Here is an 18,461-nt window from a genome sequence, read left to right on the forward strand (position 1 = left end):
TTTTATCATGACAAATATGTTTATATGATGCCATTAATGGTGTAAACCTTCACTTACAGACATGTATTGCAGTAACAGTCACACAGGAAGACACATTATCAATCTTTGTCTAAATGGGTTCTACCCAGTAACTCATTTGACTGAACCTACTGGATAGACATTTTTAGTTTGGGATAATTTTTCAGGAGAAATTTATCCGAGATGAATGTTGGCATGTAAGACAGAGGCAACCAGAGGAACTTTGTGTCCCATCCCGGAGAGTAACGAGTACGAGGATGAACGGCGGAGATGGCATGCTCCATACTGCCGACCACTTTCATCAAATCTCCGTCAAGTATGTGCTTCGACATGACATCCATGTTTGCAAAAGCTGAAAGAGAAAAATTTCACGTGTGGTTAGAAGATGTTTTTTATAAACTTTGCACTTTATTAGCGCAAAACTATATTTAAAATGTAAATCATTAGCATTACTTATTATTCCATGCAGGGTGTTGTTTTTGCCCCTGTGTGTGTGTGTGTGTGTGTATGTGTATGTGTATGTGTGTGTGTGTGTGTGTGTGTGTGTGTGTGTGTGTGTGTGTGTGTGTGTGTGTGTGTGTGTGTGTGTGTGTAAAAAAAATAACTCCACATTGCAACAAAAATGCAGTTACTCTTACTTTGCTCCACGAACATGTATCCATAGTCATCCTTCAGATCCTGAGGTAATCTGTCCCAGAGCTTATTTACGTATTTCTTCAACATCACTGAATCAGTCATGTTTGTTTTGAAGATCCCTGGCTCGATACATGCGACCTTGACTCCAAACGGTGCCATGTTTAAACTGAAACACAAAATGAGCTGCTGTAATTCTAGAACACTCATGACAATACCAATGTATGTGCATAACAAAAAAAAAGGGTTGTCTCCTCTCACCGCAGACTGTCATTAAAGGACTCCACTCCATACTTGGACACACAGTAAGGTCCACCAATCGTGGTAATTCGTCCAAACACACTGGACACGTTCACTACTCTGCCTTTGGTCTTCTTGATGAGAGGGAGAACGCTCAGCGTGACATCGATTACTCCACACAGATTGACAGCCAACATGGATTTATAATCCTCTATATTGAGCCAGTCAGTGGGAGCAGTCGGCAAAGCGACTCCAGCATTGTTCACAACAGCCCACAGGCCTGAAGCGACACAAGCACAACAACATAAATTGTAAGAGGCAAAAGTGATTACACCCTCATAGATGGCACATGGCAGGAAGAGGAATCTAGAAGAGAAATCGCTGCTACAGGCTTTGCATTCATTTTTATTTGTTATTAGCGAAAAGGTAGGAGAATGCTTTTAGGAAGATTGATTATTTGCTTTCCCATCTAGAGTTAGATGAGATGATTCATATCACTCATGTCTGTAGGATAGTTATGAAACTACATAGCATTTATCCAAATCAAATTGAAATACATTATCAGAGCTGCCCAGGTTCAATTGCAAACAATTTATGAATATTGCTGATTCACCTGAAATCATAAAATGAGATGAACAGAACACCCAATGAGATAAATAAGAATTAAATGAAATAAATATAATAAAACAAAACACCCTTGAACCCACTCACCCTTTTCTCCAACCAAAGTCTTGATCAGAGCTGCTGTTTTGCTGACACTCGTAGAGTCGGTGACGTCAAGGTGTGTGGTCGTCAGTCTCTCGGAGGAGATCTTCTTCAGCTCATCCTCACCTTTCTCAGTGAAACAGGCCGCGATCACACGGAAGCCCAGCTTGTCCAGGTGTCTCGCAAGAAGGTTACCAAATCCAGAGTCACAGCCAGTGATGTAGACATATTTATCTTCCTTGTTGGACACCCTTTTGGTTTCCTTGAACCAGCGGAAGACGAACCAAAGGGCCACCAGCCCAAGGACATACAGGAACATTTTTCCTAGGGCAAAAAAGAAAGTAAAGGTGTGAAAATGCTCAACAATGCTGACACTAAGTCTTCACCAACCAAATCCCCATTAAAATGAGAAATCAGCTAAAAAAATGAAATGAGTTAGGGGACCCTATTTTCCCCTTAATTTTTCATCTTCCTATGCATGTTAGAGGGTCTAAACACGCTGGAAACCAAATTACTGGTATGGTGCAAAATTCTATATTTTGTGGCTGTCGCACATGGACGTGGCTCAATTGTGTCCCCAAACATTTTTTAAAAATTAAATCCTCCTGTTTTAACTTTGCCCTCAACATATGAGGCATTAGTAATCGACTACTAAATTAATCGCCAAATATTCTGATATTCGTTTAATTAGTTCAAGTAGTTTTTAATGGGAAAAATAATTCTATGATTTCAGTTTCTTAAAAGTTAATATTTTCTGGTTTCTCTGCTCCTCTATGACATTTTATGGGCCAAACAACGAAGACTGCCTGTTAAGGACATCTGCCCCAGCCCCCACTCCTGCACAGAGGGCCGAGCACTGTTCACCTATTTATTCTTATTAATATTGAACATATGGCATGACCAAATCGTACCTAATCTGACTATGCACTTGCTCGCCAAGTGTGAAGGCGATGAGATGAACAGTTCTTAAGATATGATAGCCATATATATGTACTAAAGTCCAGATGTTTTTTTAGTTTTTTTTTATCGTCAAACAGTGTGGTTTCGGCACACCATGGACAAAAACTGTTGCAACTTGGCCACATATTGCAGATCTTTCTGATAAGAGTTTGACTAGAGTCAAGGCCTGAAGATATGTACAGGCCAAAATTCAGGCTTGGTCACATTGCCACCTACAGGTGACAGGAAATGTATAGGGGAATAAAGGGTTCATTCTTTAATGAAATCCTCCAATCAGATTAACAAAATCTACGTACATTTTAGTCAACACTAAAACACATTTAGATTTTTTATTAAATTGTGTGGATGGGGCAAAGAAAACAATCTTTTCCAACCTTCAACAGTAACAAACATTTACTACTACCTTCCAGCAGAGGGCAATGTTCCTGTGTGTATGTGATGAGAGTGTAAGATGGACAGCAAGGGAGAAGAAAAATCTCTTTCCTTCCTTCCTTCCTTCCATCTTTCTTTCCTTCTTGGTTGGTGGGTTGGTTTGTCAATAGGATTACGCACAATACCACTTAATGGATTTCCACAAAAATTGGTGGAAGGATGGGACATGGGCCCAAAAAAAGAGTCCATTAAATTATGCCATGGATCTGGACAAAGGCTGGGGTTCAATCGTTGTTTTGTTTTTTTAAACTTTCTTTAAAATTGCGAGGTGAGATGTTTTTTGACATTATCACCAATTTCCCAGGGAATAAGGAATGGGTCTTGGATGAAAAATCAGGAATAATCCGGGAACTGATATTTATGTGTGTGTGTGTGTGTGTGTGTGTGTGTGTGTGTGTGTGTGTGTGTGTGTGCACAATTTGGTGCAGAATGACAGAATTAGTCATCTAGTGACGAGGATCAAAGAAGCCCGACTCTGGTTGGCCACCACACCACTGAGTGAAACGGCTGTTCTTCGTTTAGAAAAGGTGTATGCAGAAATGCCCTTAAGCTGTTGCCTCACATTAGTGGGGCATAGTGTGTACACACCCCACAGCCTAGATTCATATTTGTGTTTGTTTTGTTAACCGTCAGTTGGTCTAAATACATAGTTCTCAGCGCATACAGCTGCCAGGCATTCTCCTTGCAATCCCACCCTTCTTCAGATCTACATTGATCAGAGCCTCTCTGGGATACAATTTATGGAAATCCAACATAGCAACGAGAACATAAATGTCTACAATTATCTGAATTTACCATAATTAAACCCATCACTGTGTAGAAACCTCTCAATGGATGACCAAGATAAATTAGAAGCACTTGTGTCACGTGTGAATACATATGCCAATGTGATATTTGATTTTTTCCTGTTAATAAATCAAAAAGGTCTAAAATTCAACTTCCACTTTGTCGTTACTGAGTGCAGATTGATGAGGGGGGGAAACTACTACTAATACAAGATACATTTTTTGTAAGGAATAGTAGGTAAAGGAGGCGTTATTATGATCTTGCTGATCTTAGACCTGTCACCTGTCTGCACTAATATTGAGATTGACATTCAGTCTATTGTGCGCCAGCAGGAGAGGCCACAAGTGTCTCATTAAGACAGAACAAAGAGATATGTTTTGGTTTTTGTAGCATAATTGTTTGAGACCCCATTGCACTGAAATAATATATGACTCAGGAATGTGGATGTTTGTTTCTCTGTTAAGTTCACAGCTTAACCATGTTGAAATGTTGATTTTTCTTTTGAAAATAGAGATGTTAAAATTGTTGGCCCACTAGGGAGCCTTGTCTGGGTCATTTGTTCATGAGAAAGCCAAATCATCTGCAATTTTTGAAAATTGGTATAATAAACTTTGATTGCTAGTATATATTTTGTTCTATTTATTAAATTTGTTAGCTATCGTAGGCCAATTAAGTGACACGGTTATAATGGTGGAAGTGCATGTTGATATATCTGGCCCTCTGGTAGTGAGGTGAAAATTTGTGTGGCCCTCCCTTTCATCAAAGCTGCCCATCCCTGAGCCAGAGAAAACAGGACGCAGGACAGTGTTTTTGTTGACAGTCATCAGTTTAAACAAACACATGGCTCATCACAGGAGAGACAACTCTTGAAGAATCTTCAACCAAGTCCACTTGCTCCTGACCCAACACCCTTGTGAACATCCAGGAGAGCACCACTGATGGGTGATAACTTATAGCTTAAAGTTTAAAGTGATCAAGTTGGCAAGGGCATTTCCTGTGTTCTTGAAGTGAATGAAGCCTGTTCAAATATACAATGCAGTAGCCTGAATCTACCATGGTATCACGATGATGGTCTGCTGGCTACAACCCCGTCACTTGCTCTTAAATAAGCTCTGTAGTGGTGTTACAGTAGCCCTACTGCTGCGTTCCATTACACCTCGGAACTCCAAATCTCTGAACCCGGAAGTAATGGTGGTGATTCGACTCGGGAGGTGGTCGTGAAAAAAAACAATGGAGAAAAATCACCACCCCGACTTCCGGGTTCGGAGATTCGAGTTTCGAGGTGTAATTGAACGCAACATTTGAATGGAACGATTAACCCGGCTTCCGAGTTCCGAGGTGTCATGGGACGCAGAAGGAAAACCAGGGGCTTTGCCGGAGCCTCGTTGTTCCACGCCCAACGACACCTGTGGTAAACACAGGTGTGACCAATCACACCAATTACGCCGCTGGGACAGATTAATAGCGCAGAACCATAATTATAATGTCATTTCATATCCACACGTCTGCTGAGGAAAGAGTTCTGTGGCGCCACGGTGTAGCCACACGTGAAGCTCTGGGTGTTCAAATCAGTGGAGGGACAGTTCACACGACAGGACCGGGGCCGAAACTCGCTCAAGCAAACTCGTCAAGATTGTGGAAAAATGAACTTACAAGAGTCTTTTCTGCGGTCAGAGCACGAATTTGCGTCGCTCTTCGGAAACAGCCGGGTGAGGAATCTGGACAAGTTACACAGACTGGCATGAGAAGTTCTGCCCAAACCTGTTTTCCCTCCTAGAGGCATTTTGATAGTAACATCCGGTATGTCACACCCCCTTCACCTCACACGCGCACGCACTACAAGAAGGAAGTGTCGCAATAAAAGACAGGCAACCAATGTACCTGAGGTGAAGGGCTTTCCTTTCCCTTTAAAAAAAGATTAGGGATTCATTTATTCATATTGATTTATTCATTGTAAACAACACAACAGACTGCTGTGCACTGACTGACTTGACGTTTTTTTTTTTTAATGGCAATTTGCACAATAAAACATTTCTGCAAATTCAATTTTTGCATAAAGGGACGTCTCGAACCAGTGCTGGTCAAGGAAAATGAGGCAAATCCATGCATGACCAACTGTTTTTTTTTTCTTTTTAATTCCTGATCGCTATTGTTTTTCACCATTTCAGTAATAGCAGGAGTCTAAAGTCGACACAGGCTCCTTCCTTTTAACGTCTAGCAGCTATATAACCTGACTAGTAATTTCTGAGTAATTGCAGACACAACTGATCAGACCTTAATACAGCCTGCATCAGTCATCGTAGTCCGTACGTACCAATATGTATATGTGGTTACTGAGGAACTGAATGATGAGATGTAATGGAAAATAATTCCAGATAGCATATTGTATTTATTACCTGCTACCTATTCTATTTTTGCAGCGTGGTGTGCTTGTAGTTGTTGAGCGTTGTATCTAGGAATAACTGTTTGGCACTAACCGCTGACTTTTATGTTGAAGAATGCAGGCGAGTGTTCTACTGCAGACAGTCTACTGTATGTAGATCGTAAACCCTTGGATATAAAAACATATTAATGAAATCGGTTTAAATGTAAACGTTGTTGTGTTTTTTTTTTATCCAAATAAAGCTGGGGGGGGGGGCTGGGGCCAATCCCATCTGACATTGGGCGAGAGGCAGGGTTCACCCTGCACAGGTCGCCAGCCTTTCGCAGGGCCACATACAGAGACAAACAACCATTCACTCTCACATTCACACCTACGGTCAATTTAGAGTCTCCAATGAACCTAACCCCATTCTGCATGTCTTTGGACTGTGGGAGGAAGCCGGAGACCCCCGGAGAGAACCCACGCATACACGGGGAGAACATGCAAACTCCACAAAGAAAGGCCCTGGTTGGTTTGAACCAGGATTCGAACCCAGAACCTTGAAGTCAATGCACAGTTGAACTTGTTTTTCATAGTAAACGGTCCTCAAAGCGGGTATGGACATTTTCAGCGGTGCTCCATGATCCATAACTAACTCCAGATCTTTTTCTCTGTCAAGAAAACGATTGCATCATACATCCTCCCCTCATGCGTGGCCATGCAAATTTTCACTGTCAACATTTCCTTAAGTGCTAAGTTAAATTTTTTGTAACTTTTTAAACTGGAGTTAATCTGATCTGACAACAGCCTTGCTGACTGTGGCTGAATGACACCAGATAAGTTCTGCTACATTAGATCATGATTAATTGTACAAGGCGTCTCGCTAGGCGACTCACAGCCCCGTGTGAGTGAACCTACAGAGCAGTCAGTTTTTATCACAATATGTTTTTTTCTACTCAAGCCCACTCCTTTCTGTTGTATTATCAGTCACCTGTGTTGTGATAATAACTGGCTGTAAAGAAGGAGCAAATTCCGATCCCAGGCCCTCTACTACTTGACCTAGAGGGCATTAACCTCTCATAACATCTGCTTCGTTACTATTATTATGTCTCTATTTCCACCTTTAGAGAGTAAAATATTTTCTATAACTTATCCAACTATAATAATAATGTTAAAAAACCTTTTTCTGTAACCGTCAGTCCTATCATATTTCACATTTTACACATGCCACTACTGGTATAACCAAGATAGAATGATTCAATTGTATAGTTTAGTGATTGTATTTTGCTAAAGCATCCCCGTTGTCATGATCTCGTGTTTTGATTTCCTGTTTTATTTGAATTAGTTTTGCACTTCCTGTTTCCCGGTCTTTTGTCGGTTCCTTTTTACTTTGCCTGTGTCTCCTGCCCCTGTGTCATGATTCCGTGTTTTGGTTTCCTATTTTGTTCTGGAGTCCCTTCCCACGTGTTGATTCACTTCCTGTCCTGTGTCTTGTTTCTGGTGTCTTATTTTTCCTGTGTCTCCTGCCCCTGTGATTGTCTGCACCTGTTCCTAATGTGTCCCACCTGTGTTCTATTTGCCCCGCCCACCTTGTGTGTATTTAGTCTCTGTGCTTCCCTTTTTCGTCGTTGGGTTGTCTGTTGTGTTTCCCCAGTCTGTCCTGAGACGTCTGTTCCTGTCGTCTTCCCCGGTCTGTTTCTGCATTTTTCCCCAGTCTGTTTCTGCATTTTTCCCCATTCTGTTTCTGTGCTTTTCCCCCTGGCTCCAGTATTTGGATTACCTGTTTTTGCTACATCTCGTGGACACCTTCAGTTGTATTTTGTTCTTGTTTATCAGAGACGTAAGTCTGTTTCCTTTTATTAAAAAATATCCTTTTTTTTTCGACCACCTCTGCGTTTGGGTCCAGATCCTGCTCAACCTGGACACCAGTAATGGACGCAATGGTGATGCAAACCTTATCAGTGTAATGGAGCTGGAGATAATGGGAGAGAGACATAGGTTAACTGAATAAGATAGAGATGATGAGTCTCAGTGGTGAGGTAGATCTCTGAGGATATCAGAGATTCCTTGAGAAGTCCAGGTACAGTACATTTTGCTTTTCTTCCACCTAAACTGCTGCCGTGTTAACATTAAATATGACCCACCACTAATAGTTGCCATTATTAAACATGTTATTTAACATTTGTCATTGAATATGGTAAATTAAATTTTGTGCAGCAGTGTGTATTCCCCTCTTGTGTTCATGCTGCCTGATGACAAATGAACAATTTGGAACAGGGTAACTTTTTTACGTGAACAAAACTATTTTGAAAAAAATGATTCCAAAGTGCTCTATGCCTAATGTTAAGTCTTACAAATCGGCAGAACATTTCATACTTTGCACGTCGGGCGGTTTTCAATGAATTCACTATTTATTACCTAATCACTTTATTTAATAATTTACAGATTGAAAACTAACTTCTATGGGACAATGACATTTTTTAATAAACTTTGCAATTGACTCTAATGAGTCCAAAAATCACATTTGGGAAAAAAAACATCTTTATCCCATTTCTAAATTATAATTTTGATGTTTTTCTACAGTTGCCAAGTGGGGACACCTGACTGAAGGAAGTGAACATGAAAAAAACGATCAAACTTACACCGATACCAGGTGTAGATAAAGGAGGTGAATGACCTTTGTGTATTACACAGAACTGACACAATGATATAAGAAATTTAAAAAATAATAATGATTATGGAGAATTAATAAATATTGTTACACTTTTTCCTCAGACGAGAAGCAAAACAGGTATGTTTTTGCTGGTAGACCTGACATTACCCGTAAATATACTGTTTCAGACCACAATAGGTTTGCTGTTTTTTAATGTTATTTATTCAATATGTAATTTACATGTTTTACAGATATGAGAAGAAAAAAGAGAAAACACTGAGTGTTGGATACTTTAAGCTGGTAAATACTGTGCTGTTGTGTGAATCCGGATTTGACGTTCAGTCTTGTGATCCAAATCTTTGTCAAACGGATTTCACAAAGTTTTTCCTCATGTTTGTGGGGCTCTGACTATTTCTGCAATTGTAGACAAAGTAGTTTGACAAACCTTCACAGTGTGACTTCTTAAAGAATGTGACTTAAATGTTTTTCAAAGAGAACCTTTCAACTACCAATGTTAAATGATCTCTCTAGACACTAGGCTCTTTTTAAACTGAAATATTTCTGTCAGATCATCCATATGAATGAGACGTACTTCTTCATCAATAACCTTATTGTTTTTGTTAGGGGGGTAGGAGTACTCAACAATGACTCAGCATTTTCAGGCACCAAATACAGTACATTACCTCATGTGATTGACATTTGGTATCTGTTTCTTTCCATTTCAACTTTTAACAAGGTCAAGCCTTCAGCTGTTTCAGGATGCAGTTCAACTGTCTTGCATTAGCACAAGAATTTAATAATTTCTTTCATAGTTTTAAGGTGCAGTATATAATTAACCTTTTAGCTTTTCCATTAATGCATTTCACCCAGACTTTTTTATCTTATTCAACTCAGAATCCAGCTTCTTTTTTAAAATCTCAGTAGTGCAATGGCAAATGATTTCAGCTTTTAGCATTCATACTGTATCTTTAGCAGGACATGCATTCTCTAGTTTAGTCCATCCCTTTCTGCATTATATATATATTTCCAGGACAGTGAGGTGCAACTACTGTATTTTGTTATTTCATTTCTTTTAAATCCACAAATTACATTTTGCAGTTTCAGTTTGCCACTTGGAAGGACATCGTGATGATGGTAGTGGGGGGTTTCTGTGCCCTCATACATGGCACAGCCCAACCCCTCATGCTTTTAGTGTATGGCATGATGACAGACACGTTTTTGGCTTATGAACTTGAGGTTCAAGCACTCAAAGACCCAAACAAGGAGTGCATCAACAACACCATTTATTGGATTAATGGCTCTGTTTATGAAATGGCTGAAAACAGCACTGTCTACTGTGGGTGAGTAGTTAGTTTATTGTTGATATGAATGTTGTTACAGTGTGATAGAGCTATTGTTAGCTGTTCCATTCTCTTGACAGAATGGACATGGAAGCACAGATGACCATGTTTGCATATTACTATGTTGGAATTGGGATAATAGTTCTGTTTGTTTGTTATTTTCAAGTAAGTATTTTTGCTTTCCATATTCTGCTTTAATTGAGATATTCCTCACGACAGTGTCACACACTTTATCCTCAAAGAAATATAATTTCTACCACAATGTAGATTGCTTTGTGGGTGACAGCAGCTGCTAGACAGACTCAGAGAATCCGAAAGGAATATTTCCGAAAGGTTATGCGAATGGAGATTGGATGGTTTGACTGCAACTCTGTCGGCGAATTGAACACAAGGATTTCTGAGTGAGTCGGGCCTCTCTATCTGCAGCTCTGTTATCAATGCATGGCTGGGAGAACGTTTTACATAGCATAGTGTTTCTCATGTCTTATTTCTTTTACAGTGACATAAACAAGATCAACAATGCCATCGCTGAACAGGTGTCTATATTCATTCAGAGGATTTCCACATTTGTGTTTGGCTTATTTGTTGGATTCATTGGTGGGTGGAAGCTGACTTTGGTGGTCATAGCTGTGACCCCATTGATTGGTCTAGCTGCTGGACTGATGATAATGGTAGGAGTCCCATTGTGAATCACTCATTATGTTTAAACTTAAGTTATATGTTCTTAATGTTTTGTGTCTACTGATTACTTGTTTCTGAAGGCGTTGAGTATGCTGACAGGACAAGAGCTGAAGGCCTATGCAAAGGCTGGAGCAGTGGCTGATGAGGTCCTGTCATCCATCAGAACTGTAGCAGCATTTGGTGGGGAAGAAAAAGAAGCTGAAAGGTATTTTGTCATTTTCTAAGATCACAAGAAGTTTTCCTGCTTTGCGAATAATGTTGGGCACTTGTTCCTGCATTCAAAATCCAAATTTTTAAAAATGAGAACTCTGGACAGGTATGACAGAAACCTTGTGGAAGCTCAGAACCTGGGCATGAGAAAGGGAACGATCACTGGATTTTTTCAGGGATGCCTTTGGTGCATCATTTTCCTCTGTTACTCTCTAGCCCTTTGGTATGGATCTCAATTGGTCATCGACTTCAAAGAGTTGTCTCCTGGCAGCCTTATTCAGGTATATAAAATTAAATGCATTTAATTTCTGATACTTTATTTGATTCAAGTATTTCAGAAACATTGGCAGTTGTTTGTTTGCAGGTATTTTTTGCAGTGCTCGTTGGAGCTATAAACCTGGGTCAGGCCTCTCCTTGTCTGCATGTCTTTGCTTCTGGCCGCGCAGCTGCAAAGACCATCTTTGAGACAATTGATCGGGTAAAAATCATGATGATATTTAAGACTTTATTGCAGATACAATCCAGTTTGGAAGAAATACATTTTAAGAGAAAGATACTTCATCATAAATTAATGTGCGGTTGTGTTTACAGGAACCAAAAATTGATTGTTTCTCAGAAGAGGGTCACAAATTAGACAAGGTAAAAGGTGACATCGAGTTCCATAATGTCAGTTTCTTCTACCCATCCCGGCCTGAAGTCAAGGTGATTTTCATTGCCTTCTTTGTAGTTCCTTTATATCCACATCTCACTTTTCCAAATTTACCTGATGGAAAGTCAACTACTTTGTTTCCCAGATATTAAATGACCTGAGCATGCAGATCAAAGCAGGAGAAACCACTGCTTTTGTTGGACCGAGTGGATCTGGAAAGAGCACCACAATCCAGCTCATCCAGAGGTTTTATGACCCAGATGGAGGAAAGGTAACAATCTGAGCAACTGATGACACATGACATTAGTGGAAAGTCTGATGTCACAAATACATTTCACATATAATATTCTCATTCTCAGGTGACTTTGGATGGCCATGACATCCGAACTTTAAACACTAAGTGGCTCCGCTCTCTGATTGGTATTGTAGAGCAGGAGCCTGTGCTGTTTGCCACAACCATAGCTGAAAATATCCGCTTTGGTCAACCTGGAGTTACCAGGGATGAAATTATCCAGGCAACAAAAGAGGCAAATGCCTATAATTTTATAATGGAACTGCCACAGGTATGTTTCCATATTTAAAGATAACACACATTCTTAACCTGACACAATTTAAACTGTGTAACTAACTAACCAAAATGGCAATAATGAAATATTCTCCAGAAATTTAATACAATGGTGGGTGAAGGTGGAGGCCAGATGAGTGGAGGACAGAAACAGAGGATTGCTATCGCTCGAGCTCTGATCCGAAAGCCCAAGATCCTACTGCTGGATATGGCCACGTCTGCCTTAGACAATGAGAGTGAAGCTATTGTCCAGGAAGCACTAGATAAGGTAAACATCAGTACACTAAATAACACAACTTATTTCTTGACTTCATTAACACGTTGTTTTTGTGGAATGACACTAACAACAGGAATATTTGCAGGTGCACATGGGCAGAACAACAATTTCAATCACCCACCGTCTTTCCACAATTAGAAATGCGGATATCATCATTGGTTTTGAGCATGGGCAGACTGTGGAGAAGGGAACGCACAGTGAGCTACTAGAAAGAAAAGGTGTCTTCTTCACCCTGGTCACCCTGCAGAACCGACGCACAACTAATGGTAGGATTTATGTGGAGTGCATTCCACATTCTCAGGCCAGGCTCACACCAAGAAAACCCGCTTCAGCAAATTATGCAAGGGCCCACATCGTTGGCCATATTTTTAGAACTTCAGCACAAGGCCAAATATATAAATATGAGTGTGAATTGTCATGAATATGGGTAAAAACATGCACATCCAGGTAAAAAAATGCAAGCAAAAATGGATGGTTGCTGGATTAACAAAATTATTTTAAAAAATAGGAAGATCCGCTCCCATTTAAAAGGATTTTTTTTGCTACTGTGACACTTTGAGCACAAGTCAAGATAATGCTGACCATGAAGCTTCAGTTATTGTATTTAAGCGGTTCTCAATTTTTGATTCTAAGCAGATGAAGTCAGCCCAGCTCATAAAGATGACTTTGATCTGAAAAAGAGGGGGAGCTGCAGATCTAGCAAAAGGTAATAAGTCCAACTGAAAAAGATTATGCCAGAACAATGTAAGAACTGATCACTATCCATCCATCATCCATTTTCAATACAGCTTTATCCATTAAGGGCAGTGGGGGGCTGGAGCCAATCCCAGCTGACATTTGGCAAGAACTGATCATCATTATTTATACCAACATTAAAATAATTTTCTGTTCTGCATATTACTCTTGTAGGAATTCTGTTCGGTTGCGATCTGCCAGCACATTATCAAATGATTTTGTCCCTGATGTATTATCAGGAAGCCCCAGGATATTTCTGGACATGGAGATTACACCAGAATATGTATGTCCCTTTTATGTTTTATAATATATCAATTTTATTTCAAATTGTCCTGTGGACATCAAATGGGTCTAATATATATTCTAATATATATATTTATTTTTGTATTTTATTTTTTTACAGAAATGCAAGGATGATATAGATGAACATGTGGAGTCTGCCCCAGTAGCACGTATCCTTAAGTACAACAAACCAGAGTGGCCCTACTTGCTGCTGGGCTCGCTGGCTGCTTTTGCCAATGGTGCAGTCATCCCCTTCTATGCTGTGTTGTTCAGTGAAATTATTGGTGTAAGAGCTGCTCCCAAAGCTTGTAGTGGATATATACTCTTTTTACTACATTGAGTAGTTTGTTTAATGATTTACACAATCTTTTTGTTTTCAGGCTTTTGCCATTCAAGACATAAACAAACAGAGGGAACTGATCAACGGGATATGTCTAACATTTTGCTTCTTGGCCATTGCTACTTTCTTTTCACATTTTATACAGGTTTGCATCATCATTTAGAATATGGACGTTCAGTGTATACGTTGCACAAAACAGAAGAAGCTAGGATTTGTAGCTTATTTGTAGAGTGACTCAGATCTATTGTTTCAGAGTTTTGCTTTCGCTAAGTCTGGAGAGCTGCTGACCCGCCGTCTGAGGACACTGGGCTTCCAGACCATATTGAGACAAGAGATTGGCTGGTTTGATGACCCCAGAAACAGCCCAGGAGTTTTGACCACCAGGCTAGCTACTGATGCATCCATGATCCAGGGGGTAAATGACAATGATACTCTTTTTCATTATTTGTAATACATAGTTTTGTTGTGGTTGTTTCACATGTGGCTGGTATGACTTCTGCAGGCAACAGGTTCTCAGATTGGCATGGTCATTGACTCACTGACCAACATCGGAGCATCTGTCATCATTGCTTTTTACGTCAGTTGGAAGTTAACTTTGGTAATTCTGTGCTTCCTGCCATTGGTTGGGCTATCTGGGGCATCCCAAGCAAAACTTCTGACAGGTTTTGCAAATGAGGATGATGAGGCCATGGAAGAAGTAGGGCAGGTAGGCTCTTATGGACATTTGCCATTCAGGCCCATTGGTATATATTGATTTCTCTGTAAAAATCAGTCATGGTATAAGATCTGCACTCTATCCCTCAGGTATCCAGTGAAGCTCTTTCCAACATCAGGACCATTGCAGGCTTGGCCAAAGAGAGCTCATTTGTTGAATCATATGAGCAGAAACTTGAGCTTCCCCTTAAATCTTCCAAAAAAAAAGCCAACATCTATGGCCTGTGTTTTGGCTTTGCTCAGTGTGTCATCTTCATGGCATATGCTGCTTCATTTAGATATGGAGGCTATCTGGTTGCCTTTGAGGGTTTACAGTTCAATATGGTTTTCAGGTTAGTAGAATTCACAGTGGAAATCAGTTATTTTTCCTATGTTGAAATTAATTTTGTGTTTTATGTGATAAGCAAACATCAACTCAGCGATCATATGTTGTTCCTAGAGTGATTTCAGCTGTGGTAACCAGTGGGACGGCATTGGGCAAAGCTTTCACCCTCACTCCAGATTTTGCCAAAGCCAAAATTGCTGCTGCTAAGTTTTTTAAACTGTTGGACAGAGCTCCAAAAATCCGACTCGAAGGAGAAAAATGGGTGAATTCAGTAAATTAAATGTCATAGTGCATAATACTTTTGTCATGATGTTGCTTTGGAATTTTTAATTTTATTTTTCCATCTTTAGGAGAACTTCAGAGGTGATATAGATTTTGTCAATTGCAAGTTCACCTATCCAACACGTCCAGACGTCCAGGTGTTGAATGGCCTGGTTGTGTCTGTGAAGTCTGGTCAGACTTTGGCGTTTGTTGGGTGCAGCGGTTGTGGTAAAAGCACCAGTATTCAACTGTTGGAACGGTTTTATGACCCAGATGAGGGCCAAGTAGTGCGTATACTGATTTAGATATTAATTTCAATTCCACAAAATTACCGTTATCTTTTCCAAGGCCATTAATGCTGTCTTAATGATGTCATCTATTTTTTTTTTTTTAAAAAGGTGATTGATGGTCGCCTGTCTCATACAGTCAATGTGCCCTTCCTAAGAGCTCAGATTGGCATAGTGTCCCAGGAGCCAGTGCTGTTTGACTGCAGTATAGCTGAGAATATACAGTACGGAGATAACAGACGCATCGTCAGAATGGAGGAGATTGTGGAGGCTGCTAAGAAAGCCTTCCTTCATGACTTTGTGATGACATTACCAGATGTAAGTTCACATTATTGAATTAGGCTCCTATTTCAATCATATGATAAAATCCAACAGCTACTGAATGTAGCTAGAGGTCAGATTGTTATGTCAACTGTTCTGAGGTCTAAAATGACATTTAAATCTTAACTGTCAGGTGAAATATCTCAAATATTTGTCACATTGACTTTATCACGTGTGGTACAGATAAAATAATAGACTGCTTTCTAAAGATCACAATTGCTGACCTTGTGACTTTTGACCTTTCTCCACCACTCCCATTACATTTACAAACTGGTAGGAATATGAGACTAAGGTTGGTGCTCAGGGCTCCCAACTGTCAAGAGGACAAAAACAACGCATTGCCATTGCCCGGGCCATCGTCAGGAACCCCAAGATCCTGCTCTTAGATGAAGCTACCTCTGCCCTGGACACAGAGAGTGAACAGGTGATGCATTATAAACGATATCAAACAGTCTTAATGATGTATGATATCATCACGACATCACAGACACCTTCTTTGAAGTGTGAGTGTTCATTATAGAGGTTTGTTTTCTTGTAGATCGTTCAGTCTGCTCTGGACGAGGCGAGGAAAGGACGAACCTGCATTGTCATCGCTCACAGGCTGTCTACTATCAGGACGGCTGACAAGATCGCCATGATGTCTCATGGAGTTGTCATAGAGCTAGGCACACATGATGAACTAATGGCCCAGAGGGGCGCTTATCATAAACTGGTCACAACAGGCGCTCCTATCAGCTAGTCGCCTGCACCCACATATGATGAAAAATGATTTTTGTATAGGCCTTAAGGTATATGTACTCTGTTGAGTGTCAATCCTTGTTTCACCCTCGGCACCAAGACAAGTACCCACATAAGCGTTTCTTCAAGCTTTTCTTGGCAATAGTCCACGCCCTTGGGTACAGTTATATCATTTAGTGCCAGATGCTAGATAACCACAGACAGCGGGAAAAGATGTGGAAATAGCTTCTGCTGGGGAGTTCAACTAATCTGCTTAATGCAGTTACATTACACAACTTGTTTTACCTCATTACGTGTTGCCTGATTGGTATATGAATTTGCATGAAGAAGCTAAGTGACAAATGAGATTGTGTTATTCAAACAAAGCAAGATACACAATCAGATATACAGCAAATGCATGGGTGAAGAGAGAAATCTGGAAATTTGCAGGAAATTATAGAAAAGTAGAGCTGTAGTCGTGGTGCAGATTTATACAGGAGCACAATCTAAATGTTGAGAAACCTTCAGTGATCTCTGCAGTTTCATGTTTTTTATGAGCAAATCTGGATTTTGTGTTTTTGATTGTCCATCTCAAAATATCCTTTGGTCAGACACCCTGAACCTGTATATTTGGGGGAAAACTTTCTCCAAGTGAAAAAATAATGCAATAATAATTTTCCAAATTAGTAGTAGTAGATAAGCAGTTTAGTTTAGTGCTGATGTGACTGAACTGTAACTAAAAGCCTGACAGGTGGTATATGTGTATCCACTTGTCTGCTGACAGGACTTAACACCTTTGGTATCTTTTAATGCTGGTTAAAAAGTGATGAGAAATGTAATAAAAAAAAAAACTAGATCTAAGAGTTAATGTCCTCCTCTCCGATCAACAAATGAACACAGTAAGGAATAATGACAACCACACCAAGGGGCACTGAAGCACTCTTAAAAAAAATGTGAGTGGACATTTCGATGAAATCGTACAGCTGCAGACATGAGTCTCCCTCACACGAGCTTAAATCTGGTATAGGGCTGGTGTCGAGGTGGATCCACTCCCGGTTAGCACACCACTTCTTGGTTTTAGTAACTGACCACAGAAGATCAATGTCCATCACTTTGAATAGCAGATAACACCAAACAGCGAAGGGAGAAAAAAGCATTGGTACACTTTCAAGCTTGAGCTGTACACTGAAGGGATATGATCAAACACCTCAGCAACCAGCATACCTGAACATTTTTGAAAAACAAATATTAAATCTTTTATGAACTACATACAACAGACTGTGTGTTTGTGAATGTAAAAAATGGAACTCACCTGCTAAAAGACAGAGGTTAACCTGATGTGGGAAATGTGTTGCAATAAAAACCCTGGAGATGCGAACGCTTATCTGAATGACCCAAAAAGACATCAACAGACCAGACCTAAGGAGACGAAACCTGGAAGGTCATATTTAGACGTAATCAGTAATGAAGAAACTACTCATTTTATGGAATGGTACAATACAACTGCTCACCTCTAAAAAAAAATCTGGACAGATGTGGTACTGGAGGAAGGCCTGGTGAAGTTGAGAGCGGAGGTGATCATCACATACCACACACAGGATGAACCTAAGGCATGACCAGATGGGCTACCCGCAGAGAGAAACACTAATGTTAGTGTTGCTTTCAGTGGCATTAGTTAACGTATAGTGCAAACACAATGCTCACCTGGTCCTGTTTCACACGTGATTCGAAACTACTCCAAATGTGGGAATGAACTTTTGTGGTAGAAAGAAGTTTCTTGGACCCGGTAAGGCTGCTGACCAAATAAAATCCTAAAAAAACAACAAGTAGCACATTAAATATTATAAACACAAAAATGCTCCTAAGGTAAAATATTAACCTGAAAGTTGGCTTACCATTTGAAAATATGATTAAGCCAGTCTCCAATAACAGACACCCATATCATCTCGGCCAAAATTATGACTGAGA

The 18,461-nt window shown here is 40.0% G+C and overlaps 3 protein-coding genes across 7 annotated transcripts; 1 reads left to right on the forward strand and 2 right to left on the reverse strand.

Annotated features, from left to right (window-relative positions):
- On the reverse strand, positions 1-5,582 carry dhrs9 (dehydrogenase/reductase (SDR family) member 9). The gene is made up of 5 exons (XM_035604778.2): positions 5,428-5,582; positions 1,603-1,920; positions 913-1,171; positions 657-820; positions 1-370 (listed from the first exon to the last, which is right to left on the reverse strand). The coding sequence occupies exons 2-5, from the start codon at positions 1,913-1,915 to the stop codon at positions 147-149; spliced, it is 960 nt and encodes a 319-aa protein (XP_035460671.1). The 5' UTR covers positions 1,916-1,920; positions 5,428-5,582; the 3' UTR covers positions 1-146.
- Positions 5,583-7,929: 2,347 nt separating this feature from the next.
- On the forward strand, positions 7,930-17,349 carry abcb11a (ATP-binding cassette, sub-family B (MDR/TAP), member 11a). Of its 5 annotated transcripts, none has more exons than XM_035604665.2 (28): positions 7,930-7,976; positions 8,720-8,804; positions 8,912-8,927; positions 9,041-9,089; positions 9,888-10,129; positions 10,210-10,294; positions 10,397-10,530; positions 10,629-10,800; positions 10,891-11,015; positions 11,127-11,301; positions 11,385-11,498; positions 11,612-11,722; positions 11,815-11,940; positions 12,029-12,232; positions 12,332-12,502; positions 12,597-12,777; positions 13,145-13,217; positions 13,421-13,529; positions 13,650-13,814; positions 13,909-14,013; positions 14,122-14,283; positions 14,371-14,574; positions 14,673-14,914; positions 15,022-15,169; positions 15,258-15,455; positions 15,567-15,773; positions 16,054-16,200; positions 16,315-17,349. In XM_035604665.2, the coding sequence occupies exons 2-28, from the start codon at positions 8,756-8,758 to the stop codon at positions 16,513-16,515; spliced, it is 3,915 nt and encodes a 1,304-aa protein (XP_035460558.1). In that variant the 5' UTR covers positions 7,930-7,976; positions 8,720-8,755; the 3' UTR covers positions 16,516-17,349. The 5 variants fall into 5 exon arrangements, with proteins under 5 accessions (XP_035460558.1, XP_035460562.1, XP_035460560.1 ...); XM_035604664.2 differs by lacking the exon at positions 7,930-7,976 and adding an exon at positions 7,999-8,216; XM_035604666.2 differs by lacking the exon at positions 7,930-7,976 and adding an exon at positions 7,999-8,216 and having other exon boundaries at positions 13,148-13,217.
- A 1-nt stretch (position 17,350) lies between these two features.
- On the reverse strand, positions 17,351-18,438 carry LOC118283014 (glucose-6-phosphatase 2-like). The gene is given in 5 exon segments (XM_035604636.2): positions 17,351-17,652; positions 17,655-17,717; positions 17,806-17,927; positions 18,005-18,118; positions 18,389-18,438. Coding segments are annotated over 5 exon segments (651 nt in total).
- Positions 18,439-18,461: the final 23 nt, after the last annotated feature.

Source organism: Scophthalmus maximus, chromosome 14, assembly GCF_022379125.1.
Source record: "Scophthalmus maximus strain ysfricsl-2021 chromosome 14, ASM2237912v1, whole genome shotgun sequence".
NCBI classification, from domain to species: domain Eukaryota; kingdom Metazoa; phylum Chordata; class Actinopteri; order Pleuronectiformes; family Scophthalmidae; genus Scophthalmus; species Scophthalmus maximus.

What these genes read in the sequence shown, in the direction of transcription:
- dhrs9 (XM_035604778.2), bottom strand. Translation starts at nt 1,915, where the DNA reads ATGTTCCTGTATGTCCTTGGGCTGGTGGCCCTTTGGTTCGTCTTCCGC. An exon ending in GACTTTGGTTGGAGAAAAGG is followed by an intron (nt 1,172 to 1,602) that starts GTGAGTGGGTTC and finishes GTGTCGCTTCAG; the next exon opens with GCCTGTGGGCTGTTGTGAAC. An exon ending in TCCTTTAATGACAGTCTGCG is followed by an intron (nt 821 to 912) that starts GTGAGAGGAGAC and finishes TTTGTGTTTCAG; the next exon opens with TTTAAACATGGCACCGTTTG.
- abcb11a (XM_035604665.2), top strand. Translation starts at nt 8,756, where the DNA reads ATGAAAAAAACGATCAAACTTACACCGATACCAGGTGTAGATAAAGGA. An exon ending in CCATGGAAGAAGTAGGGCAG is followed by an intron (nt 14,575 to 14,672) that starts GTAGGCTCTTAT and finishes TCTATCCCTCAG; the next exon opens with GTATCCAGTGAAGCTCTTTC. An exon ending in ACCCAGATGAGGGCCAAGTA is followed by an intron (nt 15,456 to 15,566) that starts GTGCGTATACTG and finishes TTTTTTAAAAAG; the next exon opens with GTGATTGATGGTCGCCTGTC.